The sequence below is a fragment of the Ctenopharyngodon idella genome, chromosome 5 (genome assembly GCF_019924925.1).
Source record: "Ctenopharyngodon idella isolate HZGC_01 chromosome 5, HZGC01, whole genome shotgun sequence".
NCBI classification, from domain to species: domain Eukaryota; kingdom Metazoa; phylum Chordata; class Actinopteri; order Cypriniformes; family Xenocyprididae; genus Ctenopharyngodon; species Ctenopharyngodon idella.
This window is the reverse complement of record NC_067224.1, coordinates 42,422,412-42,438,641: the sequence shown is the minus strand read 5'-3', so window position 1 is coordinate 42,438,641 and position 16,230 is coordinate 42,422,412. Positions and strand designations below refer to the sequence as shown.

Below are 16,230 nucleotides of genomic sequence, written 5' to 3'. Positions count from 1 at the left end.
CGCTCCATGCTTCAGCAGCTGCACACTGGTTTAGGCGAACATGCCATATCTACAACTGCATATTCGTTTTAATTTGTGTACATGTTATAAAACATAATAGATATTATATTACCACTCCAAAACTTTAAAAAAAAAAAAAAGTGATTAAAATGGAAGTTTTTTTTTAAATTATTTTATTAAAGGGGTCATGCCAATTTTTTTTATTATTATTTTAATATGTTAATTGAGGTTCAATTATGATGTTAATAAAGTTTGTTGCACAAAAACAGTTTTTTAAAGCTGTTAAGGCATATGCAAATGTATTTGTACATGTGACCTCACAGACCCTGTGATATCCAAGCTGTTTTTAAAGCTTTTTTAAATAAATCTAATATTTCTCTAAATCATACAAAGATTGCATATCATTCAATTCTCTTTCATAATGTTGGTTCTGTCATGTATCCAGTGTGCTATTGTATGCCCTTTGACCCCACATGCGGTTCCAGCATGACTTCAGTGGTTTGATTCCATTCAGAGAAATCATTTCTGATCATGTGTCAATATTTGGTCATTTGCGCAACCCTTTTCTGACAGGCGACAGAGAATAAAGGCGCAAAACAGTCAAGAGGCCTGAAGGTCTGAGCGAGACAGAAGAGGCACCGAAAGCCAAAGACAATAATAGGAAGCTTTTAAAAAGCAGGAGACCCTCTTAAAACATTCCTGACCAAAGATCAGAACAAAAACATCAGCGATCCGTCCAAACAAGAACATTTTTTGCATTAGCCGAGGAAACAGAAGAACAGCTGAGGAAGTTGATGGATCTGGAAAGGAAACGTGGGTCACATTTCAGCAACACGACCTCATCTCATTTAGCTTTTCATCAACTTTTTATTAGATATTATTAAAATTGTTGTTATATTTTCAGTTTTCATTTTAATTTTTTAGTAATGTTTTAATGTGCTTTTCTCATTTTTAATGTTTTTTGTTCTTTTTAAATATTACTATTTAGGTTTAATTTATTTGATCTGAGTTTTAGTTTTTATTTTCAGTTAACACTAGTGCTTTAGCTTAAATTTCAGTTAGTTGCCAAGACAATATAGTTTTTCATCTAATACATATATATCCAGTGCCCTCCACTAATATTGGCACCCTTAGTAAATATAAGCAAAGGCGGCTGTGAAAATAAATCTGCATTGTTTATCCTTTTGATCTTTCATTCAAAAAATTCACAAAATTCAAACCTTTCATTGAAGTAAAACAATTGAAAATGGGGGAAAAAGCTCATTATGAAATAAATGCTTTTCTCCAAAACATGTTGGACACAATTATTGGCACCCCTAGAAATTCTTATGAGTAAAATATCTCTGATATTCCCATTCATATTTACATTTTTTAGCACACCAGGGTGACTAGGAGCATGAAATTGTCCAGCCATGACTTCCTGTTCAACAGGAATATAAACATGAGGAAACACAAAGACCAAATTCCCTTAATCATTCATCACAATGAGTAAAACCAAAGAATATAGTTCTGATGTGCAGCAAAAGATTGTTGAGCTTCACAAAATAGAAAGTGGCTGTAAGAAAATAGCTGAAGCATTGAAAATCCCCATTTCCACCATCAGAGCAATAATTAAGAAGTTCCAATCAACAATCTAAAGATGTTACAAATCTGCCTGGAAGAGGACGTGTGTCTAAATCGCCCTAATGCGCGGTGAGGAGGAAAGCTGGAGAACTGCAGAGATTAGTTGAGTCTTGAGACAAGTTGTTCTGGAGGGTTTCAAGAAAAATCCTCTGCTCTCATCCAGAAACAATCTCCAGCATATTCAGTTGTCAGACACGACTGGAACTTCAAACGGGTCCGGCTTCTATGGTCAGATGAAACTAAAAAAGAGCTTTTTGGCAGCAAACCCACCAGATGGGTTTGGTGCACGCATGGATAAAAAGTACCCCATGTCCACGGTTAAATATACTGCTGGATCTTTAATGTTGTGGGCCTATTTTTCTGCTGGAGGTCCTGGACATCTTGTTCAGATACATGGCATCATGGATTCTATCAAATACTAAGATAAAAATCAAAACCTGACCGCTTCTGCTAGAAATCCAATAATGGGCCGTGATTGGATCTTCCATCAGGACAATGATCCAAAACAAACATCAAAACAACACAAAAATGTGTTACTGAGCACAAAATGAAGCTTCTGCCATGACCATCCCAGTCCTGACCTGAACCCTAAAGAAAATGAGTGAACTGAAGAGAAGAAGCACCAGCATGGATCTGGAATCTGAAGGATCTGGAGAGATTCTGTATGAAGGAATGATCTCTGATCTCTTGTCAGGTGTTCTCCAAACTCATCAGGCATTATAGGAGAAGACTCAGAGCTGTTATCTTGAGAAAAGGACATTGCAATAATTGGGTGCCAATAATTGTGGCCAACATGAACTAGAGAAAAACATTTATTTCATAATGAGCCTTTTCCCACATTTTCAATTGTTTTACTTCAATGAAAGGTTAGAATTTTGTGAATTTTTTGAATGAAAGATCAAAAGGATAAACAATGCAGATTTATTTTCACAGCCGCCTTTGCTCATATTTACCAAGGGTGCCAATATTAGTGGAGGGCACTGTATACACACACACACACACACACACACACACACACACAGAGTCAAGGTCAGAATTATTGGCAATAAATATGAACAAAGGCGGCTGTGAAAATAAATCTGCATAATTTATTCTTTTGATCTTTTATTTAAAACATTCACAAAAATCTAACCTTTCATTGAAGTAAAACTAATGAATGTGGGGGAAAATCTCTTTATAAATAAATGTTTTTCTCTAATACGCCTTAGCCACAATTAAAGGCATACTATGTAATTTTCGCCACTAGAGGTCACTTATTCAAAACAAAGGCGTAGCTTGACGACGCCTTGATTTCGTGGAATCATGGGAGGTGTTGTCTTCACGCTAATGTATTAAAGATTTATTAACGTTACTGTAGTATGAAGCAGGGTGTTGGAGTGAAACGAGGCCGCTGGAGTGATTGCTAACGAGAGACGAGCGTGACACATGACTCAAGAGCAGTGGGACTTTTATTATGCCGCAGTCACTGCTTCCACTTCTTCCGGTCAAGCAGCGCTGTTTATCATATTAGATATATTTGAGTGTTGAAAGTTATAATGTTACTCTGAGCGTTCGCTCGGCGGCTGCTATGAGACACTTGTTTCACACTGCAGTAAACTAGATCGATATTAGACATGGTCAAACATGGTACTCACGGTAAATCAAGAAAATGAGATTTAAACAGTAAGACTTACTGTGTTATATATATAACACGATTAGTTTTCTGTCGATGAATGTATACAAACAGTTGCTCACCTGTCTAATAAAACACATAATATATTAAAGCGTCTTTGGTGTCTCCATGGTTTTTACAAAATAAAACCGGAAACTGAGGATAACGCGAGTATGATGTCATTGATAAGTGACACACGTGGTTAAAATGGCTTATTTCTCTGGATTTAAACAATCGGAAACATCTGGGATAATATAAGTACACAAGTCAACAAAATATATAACACTGTTCTAGTGGTTTTTGGATATTTTAATCCAAAATCTTACATATTGTGCCTTTAATGGCACCCTTTCATTCAATACTTTTTGCAACCTCCTTTTGCAAAGATAGCAGCTGAGTCTTCACCTATAAAGCCTGATGAGTTTGGAGATCAGAGATCATTCCTCCATCCATAACCTCTCCAGATCTATGATGATACACTGTACTCTTCAGTCTTCTATAGAGTTCAGCTCAGGATATTAGAAACTAGAAGTACTTTTGCAGCGATATACTGTTAAAGCTTTCCTCTCAATAAAAAATAAACAACAAAAATAAAAAACGACAGTGGTGAGAAAACAGCAGTTCTGATCATAGTGATGTGGATATGTTTGAACCAGCTCTGAGATTCACCGTCGACAGATGAGGTCATTAAAATTACACTGTTATGATCGTTTGATTATAAAGTATATTTGAGACTCTAGACTATATAGATCTGACTATGTAAATGAATCCCTGTTCTTTGCATGACACTGTGACATTACAGTACAGAACGGCTCTTTCGGCATTTTATCCTGAACATTGTATAAGCATTTGTTCAATTCATCTCAAATCACTGAATGGAACTGGAGAATTCTTTCTTCAGAGGAAAAGAAATGAAGGTTTTTGAGGAAAACATTCCAGGATTTTTCTCCATATAGTGGACTTCACTGGGGTTCAACGGGTTGAAGGTCCAAATGTCAGTTTCAGTGCAGCTTCAAAGAGCTCTACATGATCCCAGACGAGGAATAAGAGTCTTATCTAGAGAAACCATCGGACATTTTATAAAAAAAATAAACATTTATATACTTTTTAACCACAAATGCTCATCTTGCACTGCTCTGTGATGCGCCACAAATTACGTAATCATGTTGGAAAGGTCATGCGTCATGTAGGCGGAAGTACCGTGGTAGGGCGAAAAACTCCATCTCATTTTCTCCTCCAACTTCAAAATCGTCCGACATCATTGTTTTACCTTTTTTTGTAAAGGCCGTTTGACTTAGTCTTTGACGTTCACTTTGGATCGGTACTTCTGCCTACCCTTTCCAACATGATTACGTAATGCGTGGAGCATCACAGAGCAGTGCAAGACGAGCATTTGTGGTTAAAAAGTATATAAATGTTTATTTTTTTTATAAAATGTCCGATGGTTTCTCTAGATAAGACTCTTATTCCTCGTCTGGGATCATGTAGAGCTCTTTGAAGCTGCACTGAAACTGACATTTGGACCTTCAACCCGTTGAACCCCAGTGAAGTCCACTATATGGAGAAAAATCCTGGAATGTTTTCCTCAAAAACCTTCATTTCTTTTCCACTGAAGAAAGAAAGACATGAACATCTTGGATAACATGGACGTGAGAAAATTATCAAAGAAATTCGAATTCTGAAGCGAACTAATCCTTTAACTACAATAACTGGTGCAGATGACCTCAAAACTACTGCCACGAACTCAAACTCATTCTGATGTCATGAAGTCTTCAATAGCAGTTGTATGTTGTGCCTCCTGCAAACGTCCCTGTCGTTGTAGTTCGGCACACTGCCTTATTAAACTGCACCGCTGTGACATCCGGAAATGGGATTCTGGAATGGAGAAAGATAAGATGCGAGGGACTAAATAATCCTCTTTGGGACGGAGTTAAAAGGTGCAGAAATGCAGAACGACATGTGGATTATCAAACGCAGAGATCAGCACAGAAACGGCACACAGGTTTATTACTCCAACTTCAATTTGAAAATGCTTTGTGAAGCACAAAAACGCCTCTCAGAGTGGTACAAAAGCAAGACATTTTTTCATGAAAGAACTTGGGAATGTCATCATTCCATGGCAAAATATAAAAAGACTATAAACATTGAGTCTAACGAGTCCTGTTGAGATGTTGAGTCTTTATTTGATGGATTTGCTGATGTTGCTGTAACCAGCTCCGACGCACGTCATCAGGATCTTCTCTCCTCCTTTGCATTCGTCTTCTCCAGGCTTCTGTGGTTCGATCTTGAACATGATCTGAAAGAAGTCTCGGATGTGTCTCAGGAACTCGATCCTACGGTGGAAAACGTCCAGTTAGAAGATGGAGGGAATTCAACAAGAACAAAGAGCACCTGCTGACTGTCATTACCATAGTACATGCCCAAAAAAACATGTTTACCTGCATGTCATGTGACCAAACCAACATCAGAGAGCCATGAACTAGTGTTATTTTAGTGTAGAGATACTATTGTAGTTTTTATTCATATTTTAAAAAAAAATATTTTCCATTTGCAATTTAATTTCAGTTAAAGTTTTAATAATTCTGTTGTGTGTTTGTCATTTTTAGCAGTTTTAGTTTTAGTTATTTTAGTACATCACATTAAACTAATGAAATGAGAAATGCTGGTTTGGCAACTAGCTGGTATTAAATGTGTTTATTTGTTTATTAATGTTTTTTGTTTATGGTTTTAGTTATAAGGTAATAACCATGAACATGTGAATGTGTTGTTAAATTATTGAAATATAATCTTCGAATGAAGCGTTTCAGACGCTGAGAGAAAAGAGCTGATGCTGCAGTGGATATTATGAGAACATTAAAGTGTTTTTGACCTTGGATGAAAGTGAATCTGTTGTAGGAGACTCAAAAACAACATTAGGAACCTTTAAAATAGCATAATAGAGGCACTTAATCCATTTTTTAACATAAATCTCCTCCACACACATACGGAGAGCTGATCCACTGGAGGTGAAATGGGTTGGCATTGTCAATCTTCAGTTATCATAGTACTGTACTTGACAGGCACACAGCACCGGTACCATGATAACTGAAAATGGACAATTCATGAGGGATGGACGGCAGGAATTCATCACCGCGGAGAGAAAACAGCTGGATCCAGACACAGATGTAATGCAGAAAAGGAATATTACCATTTGGAATGTCAAATTGTTACCAAGTTGTTAGTAAAAGTAAAGATACCAGTCTTTCTGCATCACTTGGAAAAGCTGCAAGTCTTTTTTAAATGACATTTGATTATTTTTGTACTTTTGATTATGTTTCCCTGGAAAACCCTGTTGGCTTCATTTGCTTCCATTCACTGGGTCATGTGTGCATGCTTACGTGTAGGGCGAGAGCGGTCCTAACAGAGTTTTAGAGACGTCCTGTTGGCCTAACGTCATGTACAAGAGAGCCAAGCTCTGATTGGTTGAATCCACACAGCCGCCCTGGAAAATAAAGAAAGAAGAAGGTCAGAATCAAGAGGTCAAGGCAGGGTTATTATGGTTAACTAAAACCATTCATTAAAAAACTAAACTCTTGCAGGATCTCTTCTCTGATGACGAGGGCGGGGCAACCTGTCACTCACATGAGATCCACCAATAGCAAACCACAACCATCCAATCAATTCCTCACAGACAAAATCAAGCCCCGCCCTACATTTGTTCTTGTTTGAGAAGCGTTTCACTCGATATGCGGAAGAAAAGACGAGCACAACTTCTGTTTAATGCTGATGGCACGGATCACTGGGAGAAGGTTGGATATTTAGGCAAATGTTCCTCAAACACGGATCCAAACATCTGCAACTCAGTCTGAGACAGAAAAGCTTCTTTGAGTCGAATTGTTGAATTTATTCCAGAACATCTGATCAGACTGATTGAATCACCACATTAAACACAAAAATACATATTTATAGCTTGATCCATACACAAACATAAATCATTAATATGGTCACATTCACTAAATGATGCAATCAGATGGTAATACCATAGTAAACTTACTCATAATCCTCCATGGCTCTGACTGGAAAAACTAAATGCATTAACTAACAATGAGCAATGCATTTGATACAGTATATATTAATCTTTGTTAATGTTAGTTCATGTTAGTGTTTAACTGAATGAGAAGTCTTCATTTAAAGAGACAGAAGTGTTTACTGACATTACGAAACTTGAGAATTATAAACTGAAGCGTAAAACAACTTTAAACAAGAAGTCAATCCTCACCAAGAAATGACACATCTACCCGAACACGTCCAGAATTCAGAGACATTCACGTCCTGACAAACGGCTCGATCGTATGGTCTAATATTCCTTTTTCGTTCACAGCTCAGTGTATCATGACGGAGGTGGAAAAGTCCCAAACATTCAGTCCAGGAGCGTCTCCAGAGACCTCTCCGAGACCCGAACGCTCTTCACGTGATATTCCTGTCATATTTACCAGCTGCTGGTGCACAAATTGTCAAATGTAATTATCCGGCCGCACACTGAACGTCTTTGTCAAACTCGCATAACAACCGGCCACATGTTTACAAGACATGAGATCTGCAGAAGGAGCGTCTGTGGTTATCATCATGCAGGGACCAGATCATATTTCAGCACAAACATCACAGTATAAGAGTCTGTGTTAACATCTGTTAACTACATTAACTCACATGAACTAACAGCTGGATTTTTATGAACTTACATTAACAAAGATTCATAAATGCTGAAGTCAAATGAGTTTAATTTTCATGAAAACACGGTCAAGATGCATAAAAATATTAATGGTTTTAAAATTTTCTTCTTCATGCAAAAAAATTGTTAATTTCTTTCCGTTTGCAGTGAAATATGACCCATTCCTGACAGTTCTTCATGAGATTCATACAGGTGGAACGGTCGATACTCTCGTACAGACTGACACAAACAAGGACACGAGCGTGTCAGTGACCGGAAAGCTCTGCCAAAACACGCTCAATATAAACAGCCGCATGCGTCATTCAGAAAATAACCGACTCATTCTCAAAAACACACAAAAACGTCTATGAGTGCTGAAAACAGCAACACTGAATCATGACAGTTCATACAGGTTTGATCCGAAATCCAAACGCAAAATTACGCTATTGTGTTGTTGACAGGTTTGGGTATCAAATGGACGAACCACTGTAGTAAAACACTCCCATGATTCCTGCACCACCATGGTTGCAGACAAAAACAACAAACCAGTTCAAACTCAAACCTGATTCACATCCAAACTACATGTTTTGTCGTAATAAAAAGCCATTTAAAACTGAAAGGTGACGTTTCTGATTGTGAAAATGACTGTTTTCAAACAGGTTTCACCTGTCTGCCGCCCCACCCCCAACATCACAGCAAAAAACACTGCTAGTATTCATATAAAAAAATAAATAAAAAAAATTTATATGTAATTTGCACATTTTTCTGTAATTCTATGATTTTTCTCAATTTCTGGGGGTGAAATGATCTGAACGGACCGGGCACCACGGTTCGGCACATGTGATTCGTGGACTAACCCTAAAATTTACATAAACCCCGCCCCCGAGAACACGCAACAAAGGGGGCGGGGCCATGTTGGGCTGCTTTAGAGAAGAGGAAGAGTTGTTGTAGTAGAGTGTTGTTGTCATGCCGTCATTTTACGCCGGACTGCTTCACAAACGAGGGTCAATTCAACACAAAAGATTAACATGACGGCACATGCTAGTGGATGAGTTGAATCAACTCCACAGCAACTACATAAATTTATCCACTAACCATTCAGAAACGTCTAAAAGTTGTAACTTCTTCCTGAGTCTCTCCATCAGTGTCGACTCCGGTTTGAACAATGTAAGGCTGAACACCGTTACTGACAATCCTCATTTTGGCTGTGTGAGATTCTCCAGCTTTGTTGTTGTTGAGCTGTTAAAGCTCCGCCCTCTTCTGGAAAGTTTATCATGTGTTTTTTTCGTGACAATTTACACATTCAAGCAATTTTAAACCATTCAAGCGCAAGAAGAGGCAAGAGAGAACTTGAACATGCGCAGCCACACAGAGAGAGACACGTTCCTCTTTCGCTTCTTTTTGCAAGTATCAGCAAGTATTCTCGAAAACACAGTCGGTTGTGTCTCAATTCAACAAACAGTTGAGAAAGAAATCGGATGCGTATCATTATAATGGATCCGTTCATTCGCTCTTAAAAGTGACAGCAGCTGTCTGTCATTGTCAATCAAACAACAAAACACAGCTTTAACAAAGATTAATCTATATTTAATTTTACATTTAATAAATATAGTTTAATAATACATTTAGTGAATACATTTCTGTACCTGAACACTACTGCTGGACCTTTATTTGTAACTTTGTTATACTGTATTTATCTATGCTTGTAATTTGTGTATTTGTTCTTATTTTATTACTGACTGTTCACTTCTTTAATAATGTTTAATTATTAAAAGCTAGATTATTACTGTGGTATCAAAGTACTTAAAGTGTTCTTTAAGAAATAAATGAAAATAAAGTTACATTACCCCCCGCCCATTTATAATTTTTTTTTTGCTGATCCAAAAGGTGATCCAATCCGTGACTCAAAAACCATAATATGATCCAAACCGTGACTTCTGATATACGTTGAACCACTAATAACTGAGAGACATCTTTTTTTAATTAGCTTTAAAAAAAATACATATATTTTTATTTTTTGCTTTTTAATTTAATTGTGTTAAATATTTTAAATGTGATAAACAGAAAATAATTTTTGCCAGCCCTGAGATATATTTATATATACAATCTATACAAATATAAATATATATATATGAAATATATGAAACAATAAAATAATAATACTAGCAAGTTCTCTTTATTTTTTATTACTAACTTGCTATTTAGTTATGCATTTCTTGTGCAAAATCCAAGAAATAGGAAAAACAAGAAAGAACTGCGACATCATAAATCAGGTTAATTATTTTCTTATATTCGCACGATACTGAATATAAAAAAGAACGTATTGACAGAATTGCATTAAAAACATGCTGAACAATCACAGACACTAAACATCTTTTCCCATTTAAACACAAAAATCTACATTTTTAATTTATAAAAAGAGAGGGTAAACTAACTCACTTCAAGTTTTCCAGTTTTTCCAACCAGACGCCTGTCTGAACTAGTCTGCATTCAAGGGCTGTTTACTACAGAGACTGACCACCGGCTACTGATTAACCTCAACACAAACACACACACACACACACACACAGAGTGTTTTGGTGGCTGTTGTGTGAGATCTGTCAGCGCCTTCAAATATTAACAGCTCTAAAAACAGCCAGTATTCAGTATAAAAACACAGAATCAGCTGATTTGAACTCAACTCATTCCTCACAGCCAGAGACACTAGTGCCGATTGTCTTACCTGTGTGCGCACTATGAAGGGAGCGTATCACGAGTGTTTATCTGGTGTCAGTACAGAGAGTTACAGACGCACGATGGATTACTGTTAGACTGCTGTAATCCCCTTTAGAGGAGCTGCTGTAATCGCTGCGGCCCACCGTCTCAAGAGTGTGTGTTCTCAAACATACAAGAAATAATATGAAACGGACACGCATCTATTTCCCAGCATGCCTCTGCACCTGGGCCAAACAACTTGTGCTTTGATTTCAAGACACTTCAGCGCAGGAATCTTCAACTTTTCCCAGACTATCCAATAGAAAACACTTGAAAGAGTAATGATCAGATCTTACAACTTTCATGTAAAGTCTAAAAGAGTTTCAAACACAGACTCATCTGCCATTGGCTAAACAAAAGTGTATCCCCGCCCACAAATCAGTTAATGATGTCACGTCTCAATCTGCCAATCAAACAAAAAGAGTATTGATGCTGCAAGTTAAAGTAAGAAATGTCTGCTAACACTTTACAATAAAGCCTCGAGTGTGTGAGATTGAGTGTGTGTGTGTAAGTGTGTGTGTGTTTGAGTGAGAGTGTGTGTAAGTGTGTATGCGAGTGTGTGAGAGTGTGTGTGTGTGTGTGTGTGTGTGTGTGTGTGATCCTCACTCTATAGATCTCCTCCAGCAGTAGTTTGGCACAGTTTCTGCCCAGCTCCTCCGGCAGCACCTGATCTCCCTGACCCTGCGGCGGCGACACGACCTCTGCTCCGAGAAACGTGCCGTTCACCGTCTCGGCCACCAGCGTCAGGCCAAACCCTGGAGACCTTCAGAGGAAACAGATTACATAAGGATAACGGGAGACACTGAGGCTGTTTCCACCTGGTATTAAGATGTGTTTCCGTCAATCGGATCACAAGTTTTGAGCTTGTCCACTTTCGAGCACGTCCAGAGGTACTCAAGAACACATTTGAACAGATTGTTGTTGTAGATTAAACGCAATTGTGTTTTAAGCACTGCATCAGCAGCGAGTGCCTGAACGTACTTCCCAGAGTTCAGTCCCTTCATGTGGTCCGTGTAGATGTAAATATCTGGGATGAATTTGTTTAAGATGCTCCGGGCGGCGTCCACGATTCTGTTGGCCATCTGAGGAGACACTCGCACAGAGAATCTGACACACTGATTAAGGACCAACCGGCACTAAAGAAACACCTGAACACTACGTGTCACTGCTTTAATTCATGATGAGATTTGATGGTAACCGGTGTGATTATGTGTCTCAATGGAAGGATACGCTGTTCCTCGGATCCTCTTGATTTTTCCCGGTTCTGTGAGCTGCACGGGTTTCATGGAGCGGCGGACGGGACAGGTGAAGTGCACCTCACCTCCTCCTCCAGGAGCCATGCCACGCTTCACCACCTACAATCATGAGAACAACTTACATTTATGCATTTATCACATGCTTTTATCAATGTATCCGCTTTATCAGTTCATGATTCCCTGGGAATCGATCCAAAACAGAGGTGGCCAAACTTAATGGAGTTTTAAAAAGGGTTTTGTTTGGACACAGTGACACACCTTTATTTCCAGACTATCTCCATCAATCCCAAACGTCTTCATCAGAGGAATGGCAGTGATCTTCAGAAGATCCACCTGAAGGACAGAGAACATGCAGTTATTACAGTATCAGAGGTCATTTTAATCGATGACGATAAGAAAATCTGGCTGATAGTTTTTAAAATCAGTAATATGAACAAAAATTTAAATTAGCGCTGAAAAGTATTACAAAATTAACAATAAGACAGAAAAACTAAAAAAAATAAAAATATATCAAATAAAATAAAAATATAAAATAAAACATAAAAACAATAACACTAATAAATACTGTCATGAAATATATAAATGTGCAAGAACTGATATTTTTCAGACTTTAACGTTTTTGAACTTTACATGACTTTATATGCACATGATTGACCTCGCTCGTGTGTTTCTTGTGCACATAAATACTTCAGAAAGTTTATTTAGAAAGTGTGGAAGTTTGTCAAACTATAAACACACACTGGCACAGGATTCTCTGCTGGACTTTGTCTCGTGAAGCAAGCGATCGAAGCATTTTCACATTAACAAGGCTGATGTTAACAGACAAACAAGGAAATAAATCACACAGATTTCAAATTCTGTCCAATTTATTATTAAAAAAAAACACTGTTTTGGCACTGTTTAATGTGGCGTGACAGATGGCTGAAGCGTCAGATCAAGAGAGGCGGCAACGCGAAGCACGCGTGAACTGATCCTCTCCTCCGCTTTAACACCAGTTACAGCGCGAAATAAACATGAATGAACACCCAAAGGTATGTTGAAAGATACAGTACAACTTACCGAAATCCGTATCCGGTCTCATGGAATCGCTCAATCAGTGTTTCAACCACGAAAGACGTCAATAAAACAGCTTGTAAACAATGTCACGCAACGTCACATTTACCTCAGAAAAACATATTCGGTGACTATAAACTCGTTAGTCAGCTAGAAAACTGAACTCTAGAGGAGCATTTTGCTAAATATGCACCATATTACACTTTCATTAGAATTTATAATGTTCTTCAATATTTAATGCATGTTTGAATAAATCCATCAAGTTTTTATAACAGCCACCATTTAAATAAAGTATTTCGAATTGGAGTAGAAGTATAATTACATAATTGCAAAGTTAGTATTTTAACTTTTTTATTATAAAAACTTCCTTAACTTCCACTAATTTAAGTGTTTGTAAACAAATCAGTTAATTTTAACCTTCAATATTACAGTAATGTAGAACTGATTCCCATTTATAGTTTACAGCGTTAGTTTTTTTACTTGAGAAAATTTGCCAAGTACTGTTCCTTATATATATCCAAAATAATTGATAATGAATCGAATTGCGAGCTTGTGAATCGAAATCAAATCAAACTTTGAAATGTGTGTCAATATCCAGCCCTAGTATTTTATTAGTTTTTTTCTTCACACTATGGAAGTCAATGTGGACCAGAAACTGTTTGGTTACCTACATTCTTCAAAATATCTTCTCGTGTATTGTATTATTAATACTGGAATGAAAATATATAATAATATTAGAGCTGCGCAATTCTGGATAAATTATCAAATCAAATAGAGATTATGATTCTGAACAACTAAACAATATAACGTGATTCACTAGAGGTTCTGACAGAATGTTAGTCTGTTTAAAAATATATATCACATTTTTTATATCGGATTGAGTGAATGATTCAATGACTCACTCATAAAGACTTTACTGGATGAATCAGCGTTTTTGAACGAATCTTTTGAATGAATGATTCAACGACAAATACATTTTCAACAGTCACTTGTCTCCACCTACTGGTGTAACAATGTAATTGATACAATCTTTATTTGAAGCATCAAGTTACTTTCAAAAGGCAATTTACTCTATTTTGATCACTACTGTAGACATCAGTGTTTATATCTGAACTATAAACTTTTACCCCAGTACTTCTGTGATCATCTGAATTACTGTAACACAGAAATAATGAAACTGTGTGGTTGAAAAGAAGCTGTTTAATATCTTACAACTGCTCTCTCTGGATCAGAACACGGATCTGAATTGGTGTGATTGGACTTGTCAGAGGTTTAATCTGTCATTTGGGTGTTTGAATCAAGATCACCATCTTTTAACAATTAATCGTGCCGCTCTAAATAAAAAGAAATCTTTATTTGGGGAAACAAATAGTCTTAATTCATGTTTTCGCATTACACCGATTTTACAAATCCAAAGAGCAATGAGTAAAAATGAAATCAAAATCTATACTGTCATTTCGACTTTGAAAAGTGGATTTAAGACATTTTAATGGTAATTAAAGCTCTATTTTCACATTATGAATTAAGACTTTTTAAGCATCCGTGGACACTCTGAACTGGCAAAAATGATCCATCGGTCGACCCCATAAAGACACTCACCGTCGGGTCCGTGGGGTCGTTGGTGACGCCCTTCAGCACGGCTCTCAGCGGGTTCTTCATGAACGGGGCCAACATCAGCAGAGCCTCCAGATAATAACCCACAGAGCGCTGGACGTGACACTCGTGCTCCACGGATCCGCCGTACAGCAGCCCCGGCTGGTAGAACAACACCGTTCCTGCGAGAACACGATGTTAACAGTGAGTCACAAAGTCCCTCCAGCGGGAGTTCTTCTCTATATCAGTGTCTCTGAACTCCCTGAAACGCCTCCAGTTTTCTTCACAATATTCCTCATTTAAATAATTCATGCGCAGAATAAAGGGGCGGGGCCTGGTTGAGTTAGTTAGTAGTGTGTTGAAACTGGCGGTTATTGGTAAGGGGCGGGACATTTCCCAAACACCAATCACAACACACTGCTCCAGCCGACCAATCAGAGCATATTGTGGGAGGGGCTTCACAGAGACAGGAACTAAACAGAGCGTTACTGACAGACTGGGAAGAGAGGAGCTGAACAATGGAGAATATGAGGAAAATAATCAACATAAAACTCACCGGTTTGGTTGATTTCGATTCTTGTGCCGTTGGTCACCTTGTCGAGGAGCCGGATGAAGCTCGCTTCAAATTCTGACCCACAGAAACACGTTTCAGTGAAACACTAACAAATATCTTTGTCATAATAAAAATATTTTTGATTTAAAAACAATAAAACAGTATAAATCTGATGGGAAAAGTCATGTTTCATTTGCTGCTGATGTCAATGCCTGACGTAAACAAACATAAACTGGCTTATGTGTGTCTTTACAACATTAAAATATAACTGTTTTTACACTGATGAGTTGTAGTGGATGGTGAAGTTAATTATGTAAATATTAACTACTCAAAAAAAAAAAAAAAGTGTCAAATAATCGGGAAAAAAATCATATCACTTACAATAAATGTACAATATAAAAAATAATAACGCTTTGAAGCAATAAAAATTAAAAGTTTTCATTCAAAATGTGTTTATAATAATAAAAAAAAATACTTAGAACATAAATGAAGAATATTAATCTAAAATAAATGACAAATTAATTAATCATAAAGAAAAAATCTGCATCAGAGAGAATCATAATTTGAATTTGACGTCTTAGAAGTACAATATGCCAACAGATAATGATAAGACGATTCATAAAATACATTTACAGACGGTTTAATGATGATGAAGACTGATGTTATTGGAGCTGACTGACTGGTTTCGTACTACGTCACATGTCACGTATGATGAGTTTATGATATTTGACGCACCTCGCAGGCCGGGATTGTCATCTTTAGATCTGATGTTTCGTATTTTCACTCGTTTCCCGCTCAGTGTGGATAAAACGAGCCTCTGTCTGAAGCAGCTGCAGCCCTCAAACTCCATGATGTTACACACGTGTTTCTGCAGCACAGCCTGGACTCAACACGGACGAGAGCCTGCGAGGGACAAGCGACAAAACGCGAAGGCGAAAATATAATGGTACACAAGGACCACAAGAGGGCGCCAAAGTCCAACCTTAACGCAAGAGCGGCGCTAATAGTTTATTAATTAAATTATTATGGAATCTTATTCAAGCCGTGTGTGATGCTTTCA

The 16,230-nt window shown here is 37.5% G+C and overlaps 1 protein-coding gene across 1 annotated transcript; it reads right to left on the bottom strand.

Annotated features, from left to right (window-relative positions):
- Nucleotides 1-5,264: 5,264 nt before the first annotated feature.
- On the bottom strand, nucleotides 5,265-16,090 carry LOC127513477 (RNA 3'-terminal phosphate cyclase-like protein). Its single transcript, XM_051895261.1, has 9 exons — nucleotides 15,906-16,090; nucleotides 15,174-15,245; nucleotides 14,624-14,799; nucleotides 12,230-12,304; nucleotides 11,946-12,070; nucleotides 11,697-11,822; nucleotides 11,322-11,478; nucleotides 6,652-6,755; nucleotides 5,265-5,607 (listed from the first exon to the last, which is right to left on the bottom strand). Exons 1-9 carry the CDS (start codon nucleotides 16,018-16,020, stop codon nucleotides 5,454-5,456), a joined length of 1,104 nt encoding a protein of 367 aa, XP_051751221.1. The 5' UTR covers nucleotides 16,021-16,090; the 3' UTR covers nucleotides 5,265-5,453.
- Nucleotides 16,091-16,230: the final 140 nt, after the last annotated feature.